The sequence below is a fragment of the Colias croceus genome, chromosome 7 (genome assembly GCF_905220415.1).
Source record: "Colias croceus chromosome 7, ilColCroc2.1".
Lineage (NCBI taxonomy): Eukaryota > Metazoa > Arthropoda > Insecta > Lepidoptera > Pieridae > Colias > Colias croceus.
In genome coordinates this window covers 1,833,247-1,860,092 of record NC_059543.1, presented here as the reverse complement: position 1 = coordinate 1,860,092, position 26,846 = coordinate 1,833,247, and the positions used below count along the sequence as shown (strand labels likewise).

At 33.5% G+C, this 26,846-nt stretch overlaps 1 protein-coding gene across 3 annotated transcripts; it reads left to right on the top strand.

The window, feature by feature from the left end:
• Positions 1–783: 783 nt before the first annotated feature.
• On the top strand, positions 784–25,329 carry LOC123693292 (leucine-rich melanocyte differentiation-associated protein-like). Of its 3 annotated transcripts, none has more exons than XM_045638309.1 (6): positions 784–977; positions 13,562–13,647; positions 19,062–19,203; positions 19,659–19,798; positions 23,764–23,963; positions 24,999–25,329. In XM_045638309.1, the coding sequence occupies exons 1-6, from the start codon at positions 927–929 to the stop codon at positions 25,076–25,078; spliced, it is 699 nt and encodes a 232-aa protein (XP_045494265.1). In that variant the 5' UTR covers positions 784–926; the 3' UTR covers positions 25,079–25,329. The 3 variants fall into 3 exon arrangements, with proteins under 3 accessions (XP_045494265.1, XP_045494264.1, XP_045494266.1); XM_045638308.1 differs by lacking the exon at positions 784–977 and adding an exon at positions 4,568–4,930; XM_045638310.1 differs by lacking the exon at positions 784–977 and adding an exon at positions 5,317–5,457.
• Positions 25,330–26,846: the final 1,517 nt, after the last annotated feature.

Genomic DNA, 26,846 nt, shown 5'->3' with positions numbered 1-26,846 from the left:
TGAGAGCGTGTAGTAGGGGTCAAAACAAACTGATTTGATCTTATAATAAGTACCATATCCAAAAGCTAGCCGTTGAAGAGTTATTGCAATTTTAATTTTTTTTTTTAAATGCCACTTTATCTTCGCATTTAGCGTTTAATTTTTTATTTTACTTTATTTGGTCCGGGTTTTTTTTAGTTTTTATGTAAAGATTGAGTTAAACAATAATTCTCAGCAATAAAAATCCATATGACTATTGCATAGCTTCTATTGCGGGCCTTGAGCGCGGGATCGAATCGAGAAATTCCATAACGAAACGAAACGAAAAAACCTCACGCTCCCCACTCCAACGGGCGGAGGTGTGGCTTGACCTTTACCGTGGCAGTCCCCGAGTACCACATGTCGTTTTTTTATTCATTGTACATCAGGAATTTAAAAGAAATTAACACATATACTTGGAAAGTGTACAATAGGCGGCCTTATTGCTTACAAGCAATTACTGTTGTGTGGTGTGGTGTTATATTCATAAAATACATCAGGAATTGAAAAGAAATTAACACATACACTTGGAAAGTGTACAATAGGCGGCCTTATTGCTTACAAGCAATTACTGTTGTGTGGTGTGGTGTTATATTCATAAAATATTAATATACAAACTTTTTCAACGTATCTATGTGTTTGTGTGCGCCTAGCGGAACAGAATCGTTCATAGCACAGTTCATAGTGACTTTGATGTTGACACTTGACATACAATTTGACAGTTAAAAGTTTTTAATTTACGAAATTTGACAGGAACACTTTAAACTTCAAGTTGTACTTGTACTTGGTTTGATTTTATAGGAATATGAAGTGTATTTGGTTAATAATTTATTATTTCTATCGAAATATTACTATAATAATATAGTGGAGAGGTGTTGTTTTAAACTTTGAGTTAAAAAGTTGTGAGCATGGAAGGGAATCACATTAATAACTTCGCCTTAGCATTTAAAAATAATCGAGTAAGTACATATTATTTAAAGTATTTTATGATAACAATAATTATACTGTTAATGCAAAAATATGATCTCATGCCATATAAATATTTATAGAATTATTTTATATTAATAGCCATTATATGATATTATATACTTCCTTACCTACCTATTACGATTATGTGTGTGAAAAAAATATATTTTAAACTTTCTTGTAAATTGTAATTGCACTAGAATAAATTGAAATATATATTAATATGGTATGGCATGGTAATCCTCAATTAATAACTATAACTAACATAGAAAAAGAAACCTGTATTTTTTATTCTTATTTGAATTTGAATAGTATTACAATATTATTTGTTTAGAGTATTATCATACTTTTTATTTATAATTACTTAATTACTAATAATTATCTAATGAAGAAATTCTACATACTTGTGTCAATTAACAATGTTTCTTATTAAAATTGATGCTTAATGCTGATTTCTTATTGAATCTCTACCCACACATATTTAAAATAAAATATTGATATAAAATTAACTATGTATATAATATAATACAAAATCAATTTATTATTAAATACCTAATAACATTAAGCAAACTATATCAGTATTGTAGGGACTAAAAAGAAAAGTTATCATTATAAAGAGCTGAAACAATATTAAAGAATAACAGATAAAAATTTATGTTTGTGCTAAACAAACTTCTAAACTAATGAAGAAGTTTACTAGAATACAAAGACAAGAGTTATTTTGTTATGAAATGTGATACCTGGGCGAATTTAGTGTAATCTAATATATATTATAAAGGCGAAAGTTTGTAAGTATGGATGTATGGATATTTGTTACTCTTTCACGTAAAAACTACTGAACCGATTACAATGAAATTTAGCACACATATAGAGGGTAACTTGGATTAACACATAGGATAGTTTTTATCCCGAAAATCCCACGGGAACGGGAACTATGCGGGTTTTCCTTTGCAAACTGCGGGCGGAAGTCTAGTAATATAATATAACTAGCTGTCCTAGTAAATGTTGTCCTGCCTTAAGGCGACTACACCACCGAAACTAGCGCCCCCCCAACATTTTATTTTTTTACTCCTAAACCAGATGAAATTTAAAAAATCTAGCTCGGTACTTTGCTAGTATATTACTTGTAGTATTTTTGGTATTACTTTTCATTATTTTGCATTCGGTAAATTAGGAGAACTTTTGATTACCGCCAAAAGTGGCCACTTTTGGCGGTAATCAAAAGTTCTCTAGAATAATGAACAGTTAGAATAGTGAAAAGTAATACCAAAAATACTACAAGTAATATACTAGCAAAGTACCGAGCTAGATTTTTTAAATTTGATCTGGTTAAGGAGTAAAAAAATAAAATGTTCGGTGGCGCTAGTTTCGGTGGTGTAGGCCTCTTAAGTACTCTTGTCACTGAGGGAAATGAAAAATAGATGTTGTCTTTTTATTTTATTTTTTTTTGTGTGTCGTCTCTCAATGTTAGCCAGAAGGGCTACTACATTTAAACGTGGACGCGTGGGTGAACTGAAGTTTCACCCTGGTAGCGATAGATGTTGTCTGTTTCTATATCTTCCCAATAAACACACAAAATATCATGAGAATCAGTCAGTATTGAGTTTGGAGAATTTCTAACACTCTCTGGGTTTTTGTAATTTTAAATAAGGTGCTTTGGATTCAGTGTTCAATTTAAAATTGGTAACCAAAAATTTACCATCTTGCACAAGCCTCTATATTGAAAATGAAGCCGGTTAAAAATGTCTGAAAAAGTAATTTTAAGAAAGATGATTTAGTATGTGTCCCTTCTTTATCAATTTTATTTATAAGTTTAAGTTGCCCTTAATGGCTAGTCTTATACCTTCTTCCAGATCAAGCATCTTCTTAAATAAATCTCTTTGGTAAATGGTAAGTTGTTTGTAACTTTGACCCCATTGTAATTGTGGGTTGGTAACAAAATCTACTTGTTAATGGCTGTGATCATGACATTGTAAAGTTGTAATTGTGGTTAACTATAATATTAACTCTGCTACCACAGTTTGTATTTCAAGGTTTCTTAAACTATTATTACTATTTTGGTCAAGCTCACAATACGTAAGTAAATGCATAAAAAAGCTTTTTACGTGTAATTTACTTAAGATTTTAAAAAGACCATTCAACATTTCCGTAGCTGGAAATAAGAGGTAATAATACGGCCCAGATCATTTAAACATACCTACATATTATATTTATTTATATATGTATACATATAGATAATTATATATTGGTTGTTTGTTTTAACATGTAAAGGCATACAAATAATATATATTCTTGAATCCACACACCAGAATGTAAGCAGTGTGTAGGTATGCACTTATCATTGCATCAATAATTTTATATTTATCATTGTTCTCATGTATATTATTATTTATTATAATGACTCCCATATACCTATATTATATACCTATCATTTAATCTTGTTTATTGTTTTATAATTTACTCATGTACATTATGCATATTGTTTGTACTATATCATTTACAAAGGACTGTTCCTTTTATTTACATACTAGCTGTGCTCCGCGGTTTTACCTGCAGTGCTCCGCTCCTGTTGGTCTTAGCGTAATGCTATATAGCCTATAGCATATCGATAAATGGGCTATCTAACTCCGAAATAATTTTTCAAATCGGACCAGTAGTTCCTGAGATTAGCATGTTCAAACAAACTCTTCAGCTTTATAATATTAGTATAGATAATAATGTCCATTAACAAATTGAATTGTTTACATTCCATAACTATTGACCAAATCCTAAGCAGGAATAAATATATGTAAATAAATGAATCAAAGGATAATTAAGATACATGTTTTACTTCTAAATGTGATGGAAAATTCTTGTTTTCTAGTTTAGATCTAGATATTAATTTGACATTTAACCATATTTATTCTAGTACCAACTTGGCCTTGAGATAAGCTTATTGATGTCAAAAGTGTTGATCCCAGTTGATCCCATATTCCTATCCAACTATACTAATATAATAAATCTGAAGTTTGTTTTTTTGTTTGAACGCGCTAATCTCAGGAAGTAACATTTTTCAATTCAAACCAATAGGTTTGAATTGAAAAATGTTGTGTTCATTAATCGAGGAAGGCTTTGGCTAGATATTTGTTTTTTATAATGTCGATAGGGAAGCGCTTGACCAAAATCTTGCCTGATGTTAAGTTGAGATTTGGTCTAAGACGGTACGCGCTTCCCTAGAAGGTACCTGTTCTGCTCTCTATATAGGTTAACATCACGCTACGCCTAGCAGAAGCAATAAAAAAAGTTATAAAAATATTCCTTTTGAGATCCGACCACAGTTTTATGGGTCAGCTAAATCCAAATAATAACTAGGACATTTCAAATATAGGTAACCAACTTGTTCAAACCAAGATATTCTCATATTACCGGGATCGTGACCTAGCCTACTTGCGATGCAGCGTATACAAGGCCACATATTAATTATAATAATTATAGTAACCATCTAAAATAGCTCGAAACAACTTTTCCATAGAGGCATTTTTTCAATGTCACCCTTATTCAATTACGCGCCCATCCCAGCATGTCACTCATAAATGCAGCAGTTACTTTCCTCGCGTCGCATGTCGTTCGAGCGTTAAGTAACTGTTTGAATATGATCGTCGCGATTTCTCTTCTGTTCTCCAATTTGACGAGAATATTGTTTGAGAACCAGTACGCGCTTTTCAACGTTAGTGCTATAGCTGTCACCCTTCTGGAGACTTCCGTGTGCCCGTTGGCGATCGTGAAATTGATGTTGATAGTCACGAGGAACGGCGGGATCGTCAATAGTCTCAAGTGTATCGCTGGACCGCGGTATTTAAAGTATAGATATGTGTATAACTTGAAACTAACGACGCATGATGACACGCGTCGAGTTTCCTTTGTGACTGTTGTGCTGGAGGGGCACGGTAGTGTTAACACATGTCAGGTAATATCACGCACAACCAACACGCAATACGTACCTGACACGATGGAACTGCTAGGAGTCTTATTGTTGAATACGCTGCCACACTTTCTCATTCCTTTGTACTTGTGTAGGAACTATAACACATATTAATGACAATACTGTACATTTGTACAAGAACATATTGAAACAATTTTAATACATAGAATGCAAATGGTTTCAGCCGTTATGTATTGTTATAATGGGATTACCGAGGAATATTTCTATTATTGTAATAAGATTATATTGAATAGTTTACTCCTTTCTTCTTACAGAAAATTCTAATGAGCTTAATTGAGTTTAAGTACATTATGTCAGTTCATGTTCACCGTTTGTTCTGATCTGCACGTTATTATTCGTTGAAATTAAATTTTAATTATAAATAATTGTCGATTCATCAGACGTAGAATAAGAATTTTCCAATTGGAAGATTTTGTTCAAGTGCCTATTAGTTACATGTGATGGAGACGAACGGAATTTGGGAAAATATTGCATTTTTGGAAAAGAACCAGGTGAGCTTATTTCTGACTTTAAATAATACGAAAAATCTTAAAAGAATTTATACGTTTCTGCAACCGGGGAGGAAGAAAATTGAATATCATGTTAAACCCGTTGAATTTCTATCTCACCATGGTGGAAAATATCGCAAGTAGTAAAATTATATAGTATACCACTAACAGACTTTCAAATGCCAGTAAATAACTTGTTCTATCAGCCAGAGGCGGCTCGTGACAAAATTTTATGGGTGTTCACTTGAAATAAAACACTGAAAATACATGGTGTAAAGCAGTACAATTTAATTAAAAAAATACTTATAAAGGAAATGCATACGTCTTTCTTTTTGGTGTGCAAAAATATCTATAACTTGACACAATCTATTAACCTTCGTAAAATATGTGTGTTTTCATCGACACGGTCATTGAACTCGCGTATTGACTTTCGGTACGCGGAATCTAGTGCTTTACGAATGTCTTGTCGTTCGATAGACGCCAATTGCAGTTCATTCGACAAATGGTAGGTACCTACCAAGATTGTGAATGTTTTTCATCTTGATTGAAAGATGAGCTAAGTCGTCAACGCCCGTTTCAGTCCAAGCACTCTCACCTCCGCCGGCCGCGCCCGCTTCAAATAAAAGACACGGAAAACAAAATAGTTTGTTGCTTTCATGTTCATCACAACCACACAACCACGGTGTTTTCACATATTGTTCGGATTTAAACACACGCGTATATGTTTTCGTTTTTGTCGTACATTTTTGCGTAGGGTCAAGTTCAGGCCGTGGCGGTCCCTAAGCTTTCAATTCAAGCCGAATTTGTAACGTTTTAACACACTTTTTAATGAACGCCACATTATAATTGTCCATTTTAACACTCACAAGTAATACTGATAACTACAGGCTATTTCAACAGTCAACACATATCTTATGATTTTAATTAGAAAATTCCCGAATATACATTCGCGCGCGTGCAGTCAAGTTGACTAGAGTGTTTGTTTATATATAGGCATCGTCGCGCGCAATCGCTGTCTTGTGTACGGGCGCTAGGGCGCGCGGTAAAAACGAACCGGCAACGTTTGCGGGAGCGGCGCTCCGAATTTTGCTATTTTTTCATAGAAAATCTTCTGTTTCACACGCAGGACTCTGACAAAACTATCTCTTTCACTCCTATTGGATTTCGTATCAGAAAATGTACTAAATATTCTTTCATTGGAGCGCAATCGTGAGCGCTCTGCTACGCGCGTTTTATAATACAGTATTATACCTACAGGTGTACGTGTATGGGATGATGGAATGATGGATATATTCATTGGTATTGCCAATAGTTTTTTACGATTACGATTGATTTTAAATAGTAATCATTAATATTAATAAAGAAATTAAGGAGTATGATTTTATTATAATTATTTATGGGAGTTCACTGCACCAGCGCTCCTTAGGGCGAGCCGCCTCTGCTATCAGCTAGCACTAATTGGGGATCGAAGTCCTGATTACGCTATCAATATTGAATTAAATTTAGTCGCAATACAGCATTTATAAATAAACCAAACAGAAGATATAAATAAACTGATTGATTTTTAGCTCATAAATATATGTTGTTATTGCATAGTGTTGATAAAATTGAATACGATGCGATAATAACTCACAAAAGATATACAACAAGTCAACAAGTATGCTGCAATCGTAAATATCTGTTTGATCAGGATTTAAACTTCTTGTGATAACACAATTAGTTGAATTGATAAGCCTAGGATGGGTGTTACCGTGTTCGGTGTTAGTGAAGTGTGCACCTAAAATATTTTCTAATGAATGCTACAAATTTCTTTTCCTGGTTTCACAAATACCAAAAATTGCAAAACGTGACTAACGCTTTTTCTGTTGCCAGCTTTATCATTCCACTTCGAATCAATTTATTCACGTTTTATGTATGTATGTAAGGTTATGGTGTTTTATGTAGAACCTCTAGTGGATTCAGCAAAGTTTATTCACTCGTATTCACTTCGAAATGTAATCCCGTCTCAGTTCAAACAGATATTTCAATGACTGAAAAGGATCGTTTCAAATTGCTCTATCTCTAAAGAATACGAAATAGAGCATATACGAAAGAAATCGTAACTAGACATCGTAGAAATCCTACACTATAAAGACTTGAGAGGCGTCAAGTAATTATTATTATTGAAACATCGTTTAGCTTTTTTGCCTATAGAACATAAAAACTGATCAATTTTATCCCAAAACTACGACTGTGCAGATGCGATGAAATTTTAATAATTTGAAAACCAAACTATGAATTTATAAACAGAAAAGAGCTTTGTAAAGAGCTTTTTAGCGAGCGAAAATCATCTTTTTTTATTCAAGTTTTAAATAGTGCCAATATTGATTGTCAAGAATAAAGATTATTGTTCTTCCAACCTACTTCTTAATAATTACCTACTGTTACTTATAAATTGTATTCCCCTTACTAGAAATCCCTATAATAAACAAAATCCCTGCAGTAACCGTTAGTACAGTAGACAGATCGCCACCTTGAACTAATAATGATACGTGATGTATTGACGATACGTCTTCTTATTGGCTTGAGAACACTTCCCCACATAATGAACTTCGCACGGAAAATAAATGCAAGCATAAAGATAAAGTGACCCACAGTAAAGATAACCGTTATAAAACATGATATTACAACTGGAGACAAGGCCCTTAAACTTTATGTGGCGAACTTATGACGTATCACCGGACGCCAGTTACGATTGTGGTTACGATCAAATGTAGGGATATTGTATTTTTTATCGTCACCATGTTGTAAAGGGATTGTGTTATTTGTGGAAGATTACAATTACAATTTATTACAATATACAATTAATATTCATGTGAAAGTATATAAATAAATAGGCTACTAAAACAATTTATACAGGGTTACTTGTAAAACACCAGCAACCTCGCAGGATAACATAGCTAACATCATAAGTAACAACATTTGTTCTACGACTTTTGATAATTTATTAGATTTTATTTTCATACAAAAATAAATATTCATTTAATTTTCCGTTTGAATATTATAAACTCTACGCGCATTCCAAAAATTATGTAAACAAGAAGTGAACGGGAGGGGAAAGGGGGCGATGCGTCGTCCTTTCGATAATGAATAGAACATAGACTTACAAATGTTAGGAGAGTACAATAAAAGCTTAAAAAATCTTTTTTAAATAATTTATTGCGTTATGCCAAAAGTCGTAGATCAAATGTTGTTACTTATGATGTTAGCTTTCTTGTCCTGCGAGGTTGCCGGTGTTTTACAAATAACCCTGTATAAGCCAATGTTTCCCTAGCTAGGTTACTGGGCAACCTGTGTTTAGGAGAAACAGCTTGCCTCTAAAATAAATTCACAAAAAGCCTCTTTGCCAGTACTTAATTATAAATGAAAAGATCGTGACAGTTTTAAAGTATATTATCTTTCACTGTCTGCTCTTTCATATAAACCTTTTGTGCAGTACGATGCAAACTTAATGGCGGCTCGGAACACCGTACGTTCCGATGCGGAACACGCAATTTTGGGTATCGGGATTGTCAACTTGACTGCACTCGCAGCTAACATCAGAACCGCTCGTTTGAATCGAACTATAATTTGATTTGTAAGATACGTATCCCCCTGTGACAGACAAAGCCAGATATAATCATATTATAAGTATATGAAGAGGTGTGAAGTATATAAAATATTGCATCTGTGTGCAGTGCAAACAGCAAATTGACTATCTTCAATATCGTAGAAAATATGTGCCGCAAATATTTGTATAGAAGCATAAGAGAAGCATGAAATAAAATGGTATGCAGCATCTATAATAAGATAGATATACTAGGAACGTATCTAGTTCTTAAAATGCATTGAAAATGTAAACCGTGAAGAGAAATATGGAAATGCGAAGTCTAGATTCCATTTGATATTCAATTCGATTTATACTAGTAAAATATTGTGGTTCGGATCGTATGCGCTTTCGGTATAGTTGAGCAATTCGTACCAAAAGTTAAGTCTTCCAATTGAATTTACCATCTTTCGGTACCATTGCATAAAATTTAATGGTCTTACCACAAATCAATTTAAACACAGTCAACTTTAAACCGGGGATCTGTCACTTTAATAGTTGTCTGAGTGAAATACGACAAAACCAGATTAAAGAGAACCCGCGCTTAAAGTTAAACCCTGTCTAGAGATTTTCGTGGTAAGACAGTAAAAATTTAAGTCCGTTACGAAAGGATGTTTACAAATCCAGTCTGTACGTATAGCATACTTTTTATCTTTATAAAGGTACACCCACATGAAAAAGTCTGAGCACGCGCGTAACCTGTTTGTAGAACTGGTTTTGGATCTCATATCGACCCACTTCCGTATATTTGCTGGGTAATGTGAAATTAAACGTTTCAGTGCTTACGGTTAAGCTTATTCATGAAATCATGAACCTATGATTTCATATTAAATACTATATCTATAGGTACTATGTATATATCTATACTATAATATTATAAAGCTGAAGAGTTTGTTTGAACGCGCTTATTTCAGAATATAAGGGTCTGATTTGAAAAATTATTTCGGTGTTAGATAGCCTATTTATCGAGGAAGGCAGGCTATATAGGTATATCATCTATATAGCTATATCATCACGCTAAGACCAACAGGAGCGGAACACTACGGGTAAAACCGCGGGGCACAGCTAATATTAAATTATATTAAATACTAGTGGTCCGCCCCGGCTTCGCCCGTGGTACATATTTCGCAATAAAAGGTAGCCTATGTCCTTTCTCGGGTATCAAAATATCTCCATACCAAATTTCATGCAAATTGGTTCAATAGTTTAGGCGTGATTGAGTAACAGACAGACAGACAGACAGAGTTACTTTCGCATTTATAATGTTAGCCCCAATATTAAATGTCCAGTCTGCTAGTCTGAGTCACAGACAGACAATCCAAAACTTTTATAATTTTTGAAAACCAGCTCCGATTCGGATTATCCCTATAACCCGACAGACGAATAGACAAAGCCGATTGATTATAACATGAATAAAAGAAATATTGTTGATGCAATACAATTGTTTACCTTTTAAATACATTGGCTGCATAACTACTATGATGTTTTAACAAAATATAATCCGTACTCATGGTAAACATATTTTGTATAGCAGCAAGATGTAAACGCATTTTAATCATCGAAGTGCTCGCTCGAGAAGCGGCAACATTTTTAAATAAAGTTTTAAGCAACATTGTTGATCAACTGTTGCTCAACAAATGCAACTGTTGCTCATGAGTAGGAGGCTTTACATCGATTTTATTAAAGCAAATAATAATCTGCGTGACTTTATAAAAAAAACTTTTTAATCATTCGTTACAAAATACAAATCGGTTAAAATCAATTTCTTAAAGCCGGCTACTTACATACCTGCCGCAGAGGAGGTAGGAAGGTAGGCTTCTAATGGAGGATTTTCTTTAAAATATTTGATATTTTCAAGTTATAACTAGGCATCAGGCATCAGGGATCAGGGGAAATACGAATTATTATTAGAAACTACTGTGTTTATATATTTACATCTATGTCAAAAGGTATATTGCCATTCCTAATTCTTTTGGACAAATACGATACGATAAACGAAGCCGCGTGTGAAACGTCTATAATCTCCTCTATATATTGGAAATTGTTATTAAGTATATTTTTTAATCGATTCACTCTCGTAAATGTAAGTGCTTTATCTTCTTTACTAGGCAATTAATGTTACCCATTTCATAAAAATACAATAAATATTAAAATGTCAAGAAAAAAGAAAAACACCGCCAGTCATTGATAATATTAAGTCTATAATTTACTTTAATTACGCTTTGCCACGTGCTTGTGACATTTAAAACAAGTTTAAATATCAGTAAAATTTTATTTATTTATTATATCTGTGTAATCATGTCTCATCGACATTTATTAATGGGATATTTAAATTCGCCCACATTCATTCAATTTACACGCTTTTAGCATGACTCAAATAATGGATTTTTATTCTATAGGTACCTATATTAATGACTAGCTGCTCCACGCGGTTTCACCCCCGTGGCTCCACCCCTGTTGGTCGTAGCGTGATGACACATAGCCTATAACCTTCCTCGATAAATGGGCTATACAACAGCGAAATAATTTTTCAAATCGGACCAGTAGTTCCCGAGATTAGCGCGTTCAAACAAACAAACATACAAACAAACAAACTCTTCAGCTTTATAATATTAGTATAGATAACCAATTCTACTTGTAAAATTAAAATATTCGTATATAAACGACATTATACGTATATTATAAAAACTGAGATTCTATATTCCATTTAAGTAGATTTTCTTTTTTTTTCTCTGACCAATTAAAATTCTCTCAACAACTTAAAAGGGGAAGACCACCGATTGAAAATCGTGTTACTTGTACTACTTGTAACTTAAACACTGAGAATTTCCAAGATTTTTCGATCGTTTTATTTGTATCCGTCTGGATGAGGTAAATCTCTTGAAATTTTGAAAACGGTGCAAAAAAGTCTACCTGGGCGAAGCCGGTAAGACTAGCAACCAAAATGATTATAGGTCTAAACGAGTTTAAAAAAAAAAGAATGGTGTAACTCGAAATTGTGATAGCAAAACAACAATGTCTTAATAAAAATACCTGAAAGGTGACCCCGGATTAAACAACCCAAGGTCCCAATGTAGGCATTTGATCAAATGACTGATTCAATGATTTCAAACTGAGACAAGCATTTGTTGCAGATACTCAATCCTAATTTTTTTGTTGGTGTGTTTTACAATTATTGTTTATGATACTCATTTATTTACGTTAAATTTAATTCAGAATGCCCTTTCTGCTAAGAAAAATTGGCAAAAATCAACTCAATAGTTCTAGAAATTTGATTATGATTTGCGTTATTAGTTAAGATATCCCTGGCCTTAATTTTAAGTCATCACTACACAGTATAAAACAAAGTCGCTTTCTCGGTCCCTATTCCCTATGTTCCTTTGTACGGTTAAATCTTTAAAATTAAAACTACACAACGGATTTTGATGCGGTTTTTTTTATAACTCAGCCCCCGGAATCACAGACACAATAGAAAATCTATTATGTCGTTGTCCGATCGGGCCGCTCGGGGCTCAATGGGTTAATAGATAGAGTGATTCAAGAGGAAGGTTTTAGTATATAATTTATTACGTTTTAGACAAAGCGGGTGAAGCCGCGGGCGGTAAGCTAGTTTGATAATAATTTAACTGTAATTCATTCAGATTTTACTCGGTCTAGCTAAAATTGGAATTTATACTACTTTTGTTATTGGCCGGATTTCATTGCTTCTTTCCTGAAATAAGTAATCAGAAAAGAACTAACTACCTACCTACTAACAGATCTTTAAATAGTTCCTCAAATCTAATGTTAAAGTATGATGTGTGCTCAAACATCTAAGGAATAAATATTTCAAAATATACAATACTAGCTGTCCACCTGCGGCCTCGCCCGCGTTTTCAAAGAAAAACTCGCATAGTTCCCGTGGGGTTTCTGGGATAAAAGCCTAGCCTATGTTGCTCAGTGAAGATGCAGCTTTCTAGTGGTGAAAGAATTTTTGAAATCGGTCCAGTCGTTTATGCGTGAAAACCATACATACATAATTACAAACCTTTCCTCTTTATAATATTAGTATCTGTAGACAAAGCTTATGATAATTGTGGGTATCATGATAGCCAAAAGGAATTTGAAATTATTATAGTAAAAACTCGCTGACATTTTATTTGACCGACAATTACGAATGCTATACAAAAATGGTTGCAAATAGATGTAAAATCATAAAGTTAGAAGCAAAACTAGTTTCGGCCAAAGCCCAAAAGTCATGAAAGAAAAGAATAAGAATTTTAAATCCATATATTGGTTTTTCATAATAACTATGTAAGGTGTTTCTCAGTAGTTTATTTGGGTGCAGGTTTTCTCCTAAATTCAGTCAGTCTATAAATTTAAAACTTGCATACGCCGTACAAGTAATCTATAAGTTGCATTTTTCTCTATTTAAATACTTAATAAATAAAATTTATAACGAGTACTAGGAGATAATAATTAAAATACATTGTTTTGTTTCAGCTGAGTTACTGCGGTCAGGACTGCCAAAGAATACCACCGGCACTATGGAATATGTATGGTGCTAAAGTTAATTATCTAGATTTAAGGTAAATTATTAATCATAGGTACTATTTTTTTATTTATATCATGTAAGGTAGTTGAATCATGTGTGATGTGTCCCAAGCTTAGTTTCACTTAAGTCTTGTAGTCTTAATTAGTCTAGTTTTTCCATCAACGTTAACATTACATATTAACGTAACATTTTACGTATTTACACAGAGACACATTTCTGTTTATAATTCACTAGCTGTTGCCCGCAGATTTGCCTGCGTAGAAACGATAAATTTTCATGGTACAAACTTTCATCCCCTATTTTATCCCCTTGGGGGTAGAATTTATCAAAGTCCTTTCTTAGCAGATGCCTACGTCCTAACCTAACCTGCATGCCACAGCGCCGTGAGCGTGAGCGTTTATAGATCATCTATGTCAGTCACCTTTGAGTTTTATATATTTAGATTCATCATTTTCATTGCCCTTTCTTATGATTGAGCGTAGTTTAGTAAAAAATATTGTAGCTTTGTAATGGTAAAATATTTTATATTGTACGAGGAATTGTAATTAATTCTCTTAACAACAAACATATTATCATCATCATAATTGTAACACAGATTGTTAAATAAATAAAAATAATACGATGATTTCTGTTACTTGGAAATGTTTTGGGTACTAATTCTTGTAATATTAATTTAATATTAAAATGCTAATTTAATATTATAAGCAAGGCTTCATGAACAAATTTTAATTATGTAATTCCTGTAATAAAAGGACTGTTATGGCAGACCCAAATATTCTAAATTTCTCTACGTAATTAATTAAAATCAATATACAATTTTGTTCGATCATAGAAAGGGTCACGTATAAACAAATTAAAAGGGAAAATAAAGTTAAAGGTTTACATACTTTGTTCTTCAAATTCAATAGAATTCGTCGCAGGTAATTAATTGCCTGAACAAATTCTTCCGTAGGTACTAGGTACTTTAAAGTTAATTAAAGAGAGCATTATTTACACACACATTCCTTTTTATTTTTAACATGTTTATATTAGCGTATGTTTGTTTGTAACCGACTCCTTTGGAATCGATTTGACTCATTTAACTATTTTTTTTTTTTTTTTTTTTTTATTTATTTCATTTATTTCAGATAAATTTAATATCCATGTTAGTAAAATGGCCTTAAAAACTATGTTAGTATTATAATTCTATCTAATATACGTATTTATGATTATTTCTGTAAGTACCTATAGATACGTTTAAAAACATTATTTAATTTTTTTTTGGCTATAGAAAAATCATTTCACGTACGCGAATGTACCGTGCCATCTTCAACAAAAAAACACCGACCAAATAACACCCAAAGGCTTTCTTAAATAAACAAGTTTAGTCCAAGTCTAATAACATTACAATTAGCGTTCCCTGTAAAACAATCGGAGACAATAAGAGTAATTATACTTACACACATATGAGCTTATTAATCTTATTACTCTGGTTAATATAATTCCGCGCAAATAGGCAAGTCTCCACAGAGCGAGCAGACGCGGCGCGCAACAGTTCACTCTGTGTGGACGTGGCTCGAGCAAGGAAAATGACAGCACACGTCTGGATTTTGAAGTGAAACTTCTTTAGGGGCGTTGAGAGTAAAATTGTAAGGTGGTGTCATGGCAATACAAAGAAGTTTCACTTCTCGCACCTATGCTCGGCACACGCTTTTTTTTTCCAAAGTCAAGCAAAGGGGTAATAGATGTATGTCTGTGGGTAGCCACCTGATGTTAAGTGGACACCACCGCCCATAAACACTTTTTATTATAAGTACTGGTAGTGTTACAAACCTTTAAAGGACTGTAATCAGGCTCTTATATTGAAGGTCCCAATGTCTTAGTTTCCTCGGCCGAGCCAAGTCCACACTTCGTCAGGCTGCTCGCTCTGTGAAGACCCGCCTAACTACATACAATGTTGACTTAAAAACGTGTTTAGGTTCAATGTCCCAACACCCAGACAATAAGGCTTTATTGTTATAATCCTCGTCTGCCAGTTCTCGAGTTTTTAAGGTAACAATAAAAACAGACGTGAGGCGGGATCTCAATGCTTTTTAAATAAATATTATATCAAAGCCTTTTATAGTTTTGTAAGCTTAACTTTATCTACGTGTAGGTTTATCTAATCCATATACTAATATTATAAATGCGAAAGTAACTGTCTGTCTGTCTGTTACTCAATCACGCCCTAAAAACTAACTGAACCAATTTGCATGAAATTTTGTATAGAGATATTTTGATACCCGAGAACGGACATAGGATAAGTTTTATCCAGGAAATCCAACGCGAACGGGAACTATGCGGGTTTTTCTTTGACTGCGCGGGCGATGCCGCGGGTGGATAGCTAGTGTTTAATAACTTCTTTATTGATCGCGACATCTAATTTTACTGCCTATGTATGCAAGTAAATTTATAAATTAATCCGCTTACATATTTATACATATTACGTAGATAAAATTACCTAAGCCCGCATTCACTGTGACAACATAGCGTAGGAGTCGATAAGATTCTCTTCATTTCCATTAATGTTCCTCATCTGTTTGTACTGTTCTGTAGACTATAAGCCTTCCTAAATTGTGGGCGTTTAATGTCTCTTGATAAATAAAAACAACGTGTGGCACTCGGGGACTGCCGCGCCGCGGTAAAGCTATTATTGCATGCTATGCCTTCAAGCCACACCTCCGCCCGTCGGAGTGGGGATCGTGAGGTTTTTTCGTTACGGAATTTCACGATTCGGTCCCCGCGCTCAAGGCCCGCGATCTTAGATCATTAAGTAATGATCTAAGCCCGCGATAGAAGCTATGCAATAGCTCAACATTAGTTACTTAATCCAACTAATGTATGTCTTTTATAGTTCAAAAGTGTGCGAAACGGGAAAATAATATAATGAATTAATCGCGTTTAAAATCCGTTAAAATCCTTAATTTCTAAGACTCGCGTAAAATCAAACACTAGAAAATAATGTAAGTCTCCATAAAATGGCTATTTGCATGAAGAAATACAACGGTCGTGACATAAATATTTACTGATAACCTCTATTTTGCAAACGACTGACCTAAAATAGTATCCTAATTATTTAATCTGTTAAATTCATTTAAATTTACGTTAAAATTTAAAAACACTCGCATATCAGAATAAACACTAAATCTATTCATAAACTTTTAATAGCGAAGAAATTACGTGGTAAAAGTTAACAAAGTGTGATCTGTTTTAAACTTTCGGTTTATTAAGTGCTTTAATTGCTCTGAATTGTTTTCTTATTGCATAATAGTTTCTTGAATAGATACATTTTAATTTTAAATATGCATCCTACTAATATTATAAATGCGAAAGTTTGTATGGATGTATGGATGTTTGTTACTCTTTCACGTAAAAACTACTGAACCGATTACAATGAAATTTAGCACACATTAGAGGGTAACTTGGATTAACACATAGGATAGTTTTTATCCCGGAAATCCCATGGGAACGGGAACTATGCGGGTTTTCCTTTGCAAACGCGGGCGAAACCGCGGGCGGAAATCTAGTATTGAAATAATAGCTTATCTGGTTTATTTATTTATATTTATTTATAAATACTTTATTGCACTTAAATATAACAAAACAAGAAATATAAACTCTTAAATATAACTTACACTAAGTACAATTGGCGAGCTTATCGCTTAGAGCGATTTCTTCCAGACAACCTTTGGTACAATATAGGAATAAATACATAAATGGGCAGTGCAATAATAACTGGTTCTTATCAAATCAAGAACAGTATCCTTACGTATCGTGCAACTTAAGCCCACGGTCGTCCACGTTCGCCCAGTATGCGAAAGAATTGATTCCCACGTAAAATAATAAAGAAGTAGTTAATGTTTCTAATATATCTATTAGATTATTCTATATATATCTATTAGATCTATTAGATTCTATAGGACTTTACATAATATATTACTGATTTTATATATATCTATTAGATCTATTAGATTCTATAAGATATCTCCTATCCTGAAATTCTTTAACTTACAGAAAACAAATTCAGGAGTGACATAGGCTATCTTTATGGACGTAGGTTATTTATTCCACCTTATTTGCTCTCCTTTGATATGCATAAAACGTGTTACAATTTTAGTGTCGTTTTATCGTAATTTGATTCTAATTTGTATATAAAAAGAGTATTAGCATAATTATTATCAGTTCAACTTAAGTTTCCACTTAATCAGACAGTTGTTTTATGTATCATTATTTTATAAATATATATAGATATTATCATTAAATGCTATTTGGCTTATAGGCTCCTAGGCTTTGACTGTGAGACTATTTTAGTCTATAAGATAAAATTTAGATTTTGATTTGTTATAAATTTATAAAGAATAGAAAAAATTCGATCACGAGGCGGGACTCGAACCCGCATCCTTCGCGCCATTCCGGGGCGGATGCCTAACCAACTCAGCCACTCGTGACCCGCCTGAGCAATCGAATTTAATCTATTCTTTCAGTTTTATGTGTCACACCGTGCGCCATCTATTGAGATGATTTGATTTGTTTTTACCACACAAAACTTTAACTTTAGGCGCGAGTTCTCTTTAATCTGGTTTTATCATATTTCATATGGACAACTATTAAAGTGACAGATCCCTAGTTTAAAGTTAGACTGTGTTTTAATTGTTTTGTGGTAATACCACTAATCTTTAAATTAATCAGTAGCGACTATATAGAATCTGAAATTTCCAACTAACTGCATTCTCTTTTGCATCTCACATATTTTATCGATTAATCTGCTTTGTAAACTTATAGATAATTGTCCCTCTGTACCGTACTTATCGATAATAATTATCCGATATATTCTAAGAATAGATATGTACTGACATATTTTCACAATATCTCGGTAGTTCTAATGACACGAATGATGACCTAAATAACATATTTACCCCTCTACTGAGAAGCTGTCTAGTACCCATTTGTTTCACGTAAAAGTTAACTAGTAGTGCAATGAAATGAAACCTTTACTGGGTTTGGATATTGACCTTACTTCCACTTTGTTGTACCAATTTGAGCAAAATGTTAACAATGCTTCAATTTAAAAAAACCGCATCAAAATCCGATGCGTAGTTTTAAAGATTTAAGCATACATAGGGACAGAGAAAGCGGCTTTGTTTTATACTATGTAGTGATAAACAGAGTCTCTTTCACGAAAAAAACTATTGAACGGATTTGAGTGAAACTTTACAATAATATAGGTTAGATATAAGAGGATTCCTCCTTGGGTAAAACCGCGTAGTAAATCTAGTTTGAAACCAAGTATTTTCCAGATTGTTTCAGTATGGACAATTCAACCATAAAATGTTAAACTCCATATTCTGACGACATTAATTTCCTACAAAACTATTATTGTAAAAGTAGTATAAGTATTAAATGAAAAAGACCTTTCATTTTATATTCCAGTTACAACAGTATTGAAACGTTAAAAGGTCTGGACAACTTCACGCGTCTCGAGGAGCTGATTCTCGACAACAACAAACTTGGCGACAACGTCAGCTTCCCCTACCTGCCGTATTTGCAGACGCTCTCCTTAAATAATAATCAGGTGATTTTATATAAATTTAAAAGTTTGGAGTTGACGAAGTTTTCTATTAATGAAAGGTTGACAAAATACGGGTTTATAGGGTAGATGTCATGTGTGGAGGGTATGGCAACTTTTAAGCATTACTCGCCTATTCGGTATTTATTGAAGTTTCATTTTGGTGTTACAAAGAGTGTGCTTTTTGTGAGCAGTTTTATGTTTAGTATTTATTTTAAAATTATTTTGTAGTTTTCTAAAGCAACAGAATTTGATAATTTATGCAATTACATGCAAAGAGTTCCAAAACATACCCGCAAATTAGAATATTACTACTTATGCATGTATTTTTTTGTAAACCGTAATTTCACAGTCATTTTTAAGGCTATTTGCACATACTTTATATAAAGACAATAAAGAAGAATGGATATCTTTACTTCTAGATAGAAAATGAAGAATAAAATCTAATTCTTTACTTGTAGATAGAAAATCTAGAAAGCCTAGTGGGCAAGCTGAGCGAGGCGTATCCGTCGCTGTCGTACCTCAGTCTGCTGAGCAACAAGGCGTGCCCCAACCAGCTCTCCGATCTCGATAAGGATGAGACGGATTATCAGAGATACAGGTAATTAAGCTTTTAGAAACTATAAACTATAAAATGAATATATTTTTTTATATATAATATATATTAAATACTATCTATAGTTATGTAGTAAACTATAAATTTATATTAATAACTCAGGCCCCGGAACCACAGACACAATAGAAAATCTTGTGTCTGGGACCGATCGGGCCGCTTGGGGCTCAATGGGTTAACTAAAACTATAAACTATATTTTGTTTTGTAGTACAAACAAAAAAGACCGTGTGTGCCAAGCACGCGTGTCAGAAGTGAAACTTCTTTGGCAAGATTCAAAGATACCAAAATCGTCGCCTTACTCCATGACGTGACAGTATTGCCATGACATTGAAATTTTACTTACTTATAAAAACTTACTTTTATTACCATTGTGGTGGGATTCGAACTCGCGCCTTTTTGCCATACCGGAGCAACGCCTACTACCGCCTACCTCTAGACTGTACTTTTATTCGATACGTGTTTTTTGACTTCAATATTATGAAAATAAAAATCACTAAAAGTAAGTGGAACTTGTAAAATAAGTACCTACGTTTTATTTTCAAAAGCTAAAAGACTGCAAAGGATTTGTTGCAAATAAAATTATTAAAATTAAAATAAACTTTTAATGAAGTGGTTGGTATGCAAATAAAATCAAAAAGTATTGAATGTCAATGAACTTATACCACCTTATGGCTGGTTGCAGAGCTTGACCGACCATCAGTGCGTACCGTCGGTCCTGACGATACGCATCAACAATGTGTATGAATATGACACTAATGCGCATGACAATACGCGTGCGTATGGTCGGTCTAGCTATGAACGGTTTTATGAATTTGACATAATACGCATGACAATACGCGTGCGTATGGTCGGTCTAGCTATGAACGGTTTTATGAATTTGACATAATACGCATGACAATACGCGTGCGTATGGTCGGTCTAGCTATGAACGGTTTTATGAATTTGACATAATACGCATGACAATACGCGTGCGTATGGTCGGTCTAGCTATGAACGGTTTTATGAATTTGACATAATACGCATGACAATACGCGTGCGTATGGTCGGTCTAGCTATGAACGGTTTTATGAATTTCCATACATATGACAAGCGCGACTGACGTACGCACTGATGGTCGGTCAAGCTCTGCAACCAGCCTATACCTAAGTTATACCTACCGGAAATTAAAACAATTTACACGCAAATTGCATCGTCGACTTTAGAATGAAATTATCATACATTCAGCATTTAGATATTATTTAAGCAATCAATAGTTGTGTAACAAGTTGTAGTCAGACTAAAATTAATATTATTTAATAACATGCATATATTATTTAATAATTATATAGGTAGTATATTGTAAGAGGAAATAATAAATAAAAATTCCCACGAGTCATAATTTGAATTCAATAAAATATTATGTACTAGATTTCCGCCCGCGGCTTCGCCCGCGTTTGCAAAGGAAAACCCGCATAGATCCCGTTCCCGTGGGATTTCCGGGATAAAAACTATCCTATGTGTTCAAGTTACATGTGTGCTAAATTTCATTGTAATCGGTTCAGTAGTTTTTACGTGAAAGAGTAACAAACATCCATACATCCATACAAACTTTCGCATTTATAATATTAGTAGGATATTAGATTAGATATTAGATTCATTTTTACATTTTTATTGTTTAAGTGTCAATTTATATTTCTTGCAAAAGGTATCGTAAAACTTAATGAAATGAAATCGTAAAAATTAATGAAATGCAGTCTTCATTATGCCGAATTTTTCATACGACGCTAAATCCGTCCAACGCTTTATGCTCTAAAAGAACCCGAAGTGATATACTCACACCTTAGAATACATATTATATAAACTGACTTATACCTCAGTTTATGTATTACTAGCTTTCCGCCCGCGGCTTCGCCCGCGTTTTCATAGAAAAACCGTACAGTTCCCGTTCCCGTGAGAATTCCGGGATAAAACCTACCCTATCTGTTAATTAATCCAAGTTACCCTCTATACATATACCCTCTAAATTTCATTGTAGTTACTTCTAAGACTCACATAAGATAAAACTTTATTATAGACATTAACAGGTAACATTACATAAATATTGTTTATCACTAAGTACATAGTATAAAACAAAGTCACTTTCTCTGTCCCTATGTCCCTTCGTATGCTTAAATCTTTCCAACTACGCAACGGATTTTGATGCGGTTTTTTTAATAGATAGAGTGATTCAAGAGGAAGGTTTTAGTATATAATTTATTTAATTCAAAGCCGACGAAGCCGCGGGCGGTAAGCTAGGTTATAAATAAAACTTAAAGTATAAAGCCGACTCTATTTTTATATCCATTATAATAAAAACTTAATAACACAGCCGACTTCCTTGTTGCGTGTCAAGATGAAGAACTAGTTCATTATATTTTTTGCGAGTCTAAAACAATTCGCTAAGTTATATGAATATTTATAAGCTGCGCATAATGTTGCCAACCCGCTGTTTTAATTATCTAGCTATTAGGTATTAAGGTGTTTTAGCCCGTGGCTGTGTTTATGAACCGGAACTTATATCGTATCCATTAAATAAATGAGATTATTACTAAAAAATATGATCTAATCTCTTGCCTTTAAAAGTGTATTTGGAAAAGAACACTACAATACTGATTCTAGCAACTTCTCTGAATTGTACATGTACGGGCTAGCCGTACATTCTGACTCAGCGCTTTACACGATCCTATTTCATTATGGTGACAATAACATCTTCACCCAGTTAGTACTTAGTCTGCGCTCGCGGCTCGTGTAAAGCGCTCGGGGTGTATGCGCTATATCAACTATCAATTAATATCATCAACTATCAAATATCGTTAATCATTTATATCATCATTAGTTTAAAGTATCAATCAACAATAAAGTAGTGATCAAAAGCTATAACTGGTTTTATCCTATCCTATCAAACTATCAATCTATCAACTTATCAAATAAAGGAGTGTATGGGATATCATATCATAACAACTCAGCAGCCGATACAGTACATTTAAATGCTTTCAATGCAGAAAATACAACAAGTACTTCCACGGGCCTCAAACACAAAAAAAAATCATACCTATCTATTTTACTGTACAAAAATTATCTTTTTATAGTTTATATTATAGTACTTTATAGAACTGAAAACGGCTGACTGGATTTTATTGGCTTGCAGTTTTCTGGATTTGTCTCCATTTGCAGATGTAAATTAGAAACCTATTACTAGGGCGAGTAGCTAGTAATAAACAAAATCAATTAGGAGAAAAATTAAGAAATTCTAAAAGTTTACAAACGACTAGCTGCGCTTCGCGGTTTCCTCTATCTACTAGGGCGAGTAGCTAGTAATAAACAAAATCAATTAGGAGAAAAATTAAGAAATTCTAAAAGTTTACAAACGACTAGCTGCGCTTCGCGGTTTCACCCACGTGGCTCCGCTCCTGTTGGACTAAGCGTAATGATTAGCCTTCCTCGATAAATGGGCTATCTAACACCGAAAGAATTTTTTAAATCGGACCAGCAGTTCCTCAGATTAGTGCGTTCAAACAAATAAACTCTTCAGCTTTATAATATTAGTATAGAATACTAATGAGCAACTAGTAATTATGTAAAAACCTTATTAGTTCAGAGAGCCTATTACAGCATTAAGGAATATATGAAGGATAAAAACCCATGGAGGGTTGTCGCGTAAAAACCACAGGACAGTTCTTTGGCATATTATGATAATATATTATATACGTACAGTTACTTACATATTTTGTAAAATTAAATTGTAATACTGAAATGATTTAAAAGAGCAACTATGGAGTTTCTTGCCGATTCTTCTCCATCGATACTGCTTTCCGAATCGGTGGTAAATGTTAAAAATATGTATTGACGTTTCAAAAGTGCTTCTCGAAGAAGTCTAATTGAATAAAGAAATGTTTGAGTTTGAGTTTGAGTAATAGATAACAATATCCACAGATACTTCGTAATATACAAGCTAAAACACCTGCGTTTCCTCGACTCGCGGCGCGTGTCCGAGTACGAGCGCGGCGAGGCGCTCGCACGCGGCGAGTTCATGCGTGTGCGGCGCCCGACCTGTGACGTCACCAAGTACACGCCCAGTGACGTCATCGTACGGCCCTTACCGCTCGATCTAGCGTCGCTTGGGAAACATAAAGGTGAGGAATACGTAATAAAAAAGACGTGCGTGCCGGGCACTTGTGTCAGAAGTGAAACTTCTGTGGCAAGATTCAAAATTATCATAATTCATAATCGTCAACATACCCCATGACGTGCTGGTATTGCCATGAACTTGAAATTTTACCCTCAATTTCACTTCAAAAAGCTTTTAAGAAGTATGAGGGTTACTACCCTCATACTTCTTAAAGTAAAGCATTGTGCCAGCACCAAGAACACGCCCGCTGACGTCACCGTGCGGCCCTTACCGCTTGATCTAGCGTCGCTCGGGAAACAAAGGTATCGAGTAGTAAATGTAACAACAAAAGCTTTTAATAAGTTTGAGGGTAGTTGTAAAGCTCAATGACGTCACGCGTACACGCCCGGTGACGTCATCGCTCGACAAATACTCCACCAGTGTTGCTAGTGTTTCTTTACACTGACTACTTAAGCGCTTACTTACTGCTAATAAAATAAAAACTGCTACCCCTTAATTGATATGAAATGGAATGAAATTTTCATTTAGAATTACAAAACTATTTAAATAAATATTTTGTTTAAATAATTGCATGTAACTTAAGTTCATCGTGTTATCCATGAAAGCGTGACACAGTTTCACATTTATATTATGAATTACGTATATTATCATTATACATGTAATGTATTGTTAAACGTAACTTTTGATAAAATATTTTTGTTCATGAATAGTTTCAATATAGTTGTCACTATTTCCTGTCAGGACATGCTTAGCTGTCGAATTCTATAAAATGCCGCTTTCATTTGAATCGTGGCGCATTCGTACGAATCGTGGGCTCAGACGTTGTTTATACGACGTTTGACCCAACTACCCGCACTTTGTTAATAGTCATTGACTTGCTGTGATTTGTTATCAACTGACATCAATTATTGTAGTACAGGCAGTTGTGTAGAATCGCAGTACATTCTTATTACATTCAAACAATATTGAACCCAGCGACCCGTGTAATTTCTATAAGTACATATTTTTTTTACTCTAAATATATTTTATTTATTTCCAGGTGCATACGGCAAATGTCTGTATAAATACACGGGCAAGCACTCAGAGGGTAACAGGTTCATTCTCAACAGTGACTTGTGACAAAAGTGTGTGTTCTGTGCCATGTGTGTGTCAGAGATGATGGCTGAAGCGTGCCGTCTCGTTCTATTTTATATCTGTTCTTGTGTGTAAGAAAGAGATGGCTAGCATGTTATAAAATGTATGTAGGAAATTCGGTAGCTTTTTATTTTATTGTAATATAAAGTAATAAGAGAAATGGCCGAAATATATTTGATTTGTGTATGTAAAGAAGATAGAGATTACGTTTACATATGAAATAAAAATATGTCTTTTCTTTTCTTTTCTTTGTTGTCTATGTTTGTATGAATATATAATTTGTGTAATATCATGGAGAATAAATCGAAATATTTATACATAGTTCATGGCGTTATATTATTAAAATACTGTATATATTTATATTTTATAGTATATTTAAATATTATTTTCAAATGTAAAAATTTAGCATTGCTTCAGCCTTTATTGACACGAGTCGTCATATAGCTTTAACTATTAAATATTTTGTATAGATCACTATTTTTGTATTGAAAATGAGGGTAGTTGAATTCAAAAGTAAGTAGTTCAAAATTCAGTCTACTACTATTTTTTTTTTTTAATTTTCTGAGCAAGTGGTTCATAAATCTGTTAATAGTGTAAAATTGTAACATTCTATGTATGTAAGTATAGCATTGGGTGAGTTTTGAATAGAGAAAAGAACTTAAAATAAAATCCGACCTGTAAATAAATTTACCCTCTTTAATTTAACTTTTAATATTAAAATTTATAACACTCCGTTCACAACTACCCGCTTGTTACATACCTTGTGTTGTACCTTTTTATTTAATTTCTAAATAAAAAGGCATTTTGTTCATTAATTAATAATAATATATAACAATCGAATTTTCTATTATAGGTAAACCAGAATCTGATGGCAATTAGGGAAAATTAGGGAAATTTTGAGTGTGCAACCCTTAGTAAAATGGACTGAACGATCTTGATACTGCTTATTATAAACACATTGTAAACAACACCTCTTGTGATAAGTGATCGCAGCGGCTTTTTCGACATTTTTGAAGATTTTTTAGGCAAAATCTAAAAATTATTCATCAACTGCGAAGAAGACGAATAATTTGACAACCAATTTGATAGTTGTCAAATAAAGTTGCCACGCGAAAATTTTTTTTTAATATAAATATGCCATCAGATTCTGATAGACCTAATTCTTATATTTGTTAAAGAATAGACTGTAACCTTATTTTGTTAATACAAAATAATAAAATAAATTTGTTACTGTCAAAGCATTTCAGATTGTTTTTGTTCAACATTATTTTTATAATTAAAAAACTGAATTAAATAGTCACAAACATATTGTTTGCTCAATTAAAAATATTTCTGATAAATCTTGTTTTTTTTTTCTGATGTCATTCCACTTCCATATACACTATTGACCTTCCTAATTCCTAATATACACTGTTGACAACTTTATACACTGAGGCTGGGTTGCACCATGTTATTTTAGCATTAAAAAAAGCAATATCAAACATGTTAAACTAACGGTTAGGGAAATATGATTTGAACCATTTGACAATTTTATAAAAGACGTCTTATTTTTAACACTCTCTAACCACGTGTTTCACCGGTTAAAGCTATTGTTAAACAACTGTCAGAGGCGTCAAATACAAAATGAGATGTAAGTAATTTGACTTGAGATTTTGATAACGACAATGCTAAAAATGATGAAATGATTTCGCAGGCACCGTCTGTTATTGTGAAATTTGACCTTTAACGTAACTATAACTAAAACATGGTGCAA

What these genes read in the sequence shown, in the direction of transcription:
- LOC123693292 (XM_045638308.1), top strand. Translation starts at nt 4,616, where the DNA reads ATGATCGTCGCGATTTCTCTTCTGTTCTCCAATTTGACGAGAATATTG. An exon ending in GTAGTGTTAACACATGTCAG is followed by an intron (nt 4,931 to 13,561) that starts GTAATATCACGC and finishes GTTTTGTTTCAG; the next exon opens with CTGAGTTACTGCGGTCAGGA. An exon ending in TCTCCTTAAATAATAATCAG is followed by an intron (nt 19,204 to 19,658) that starts GTGATTTTATAT and finishes CTTTACTTGTAG; the next exon opens with ATAGAAAATCTAGAAAGCCT.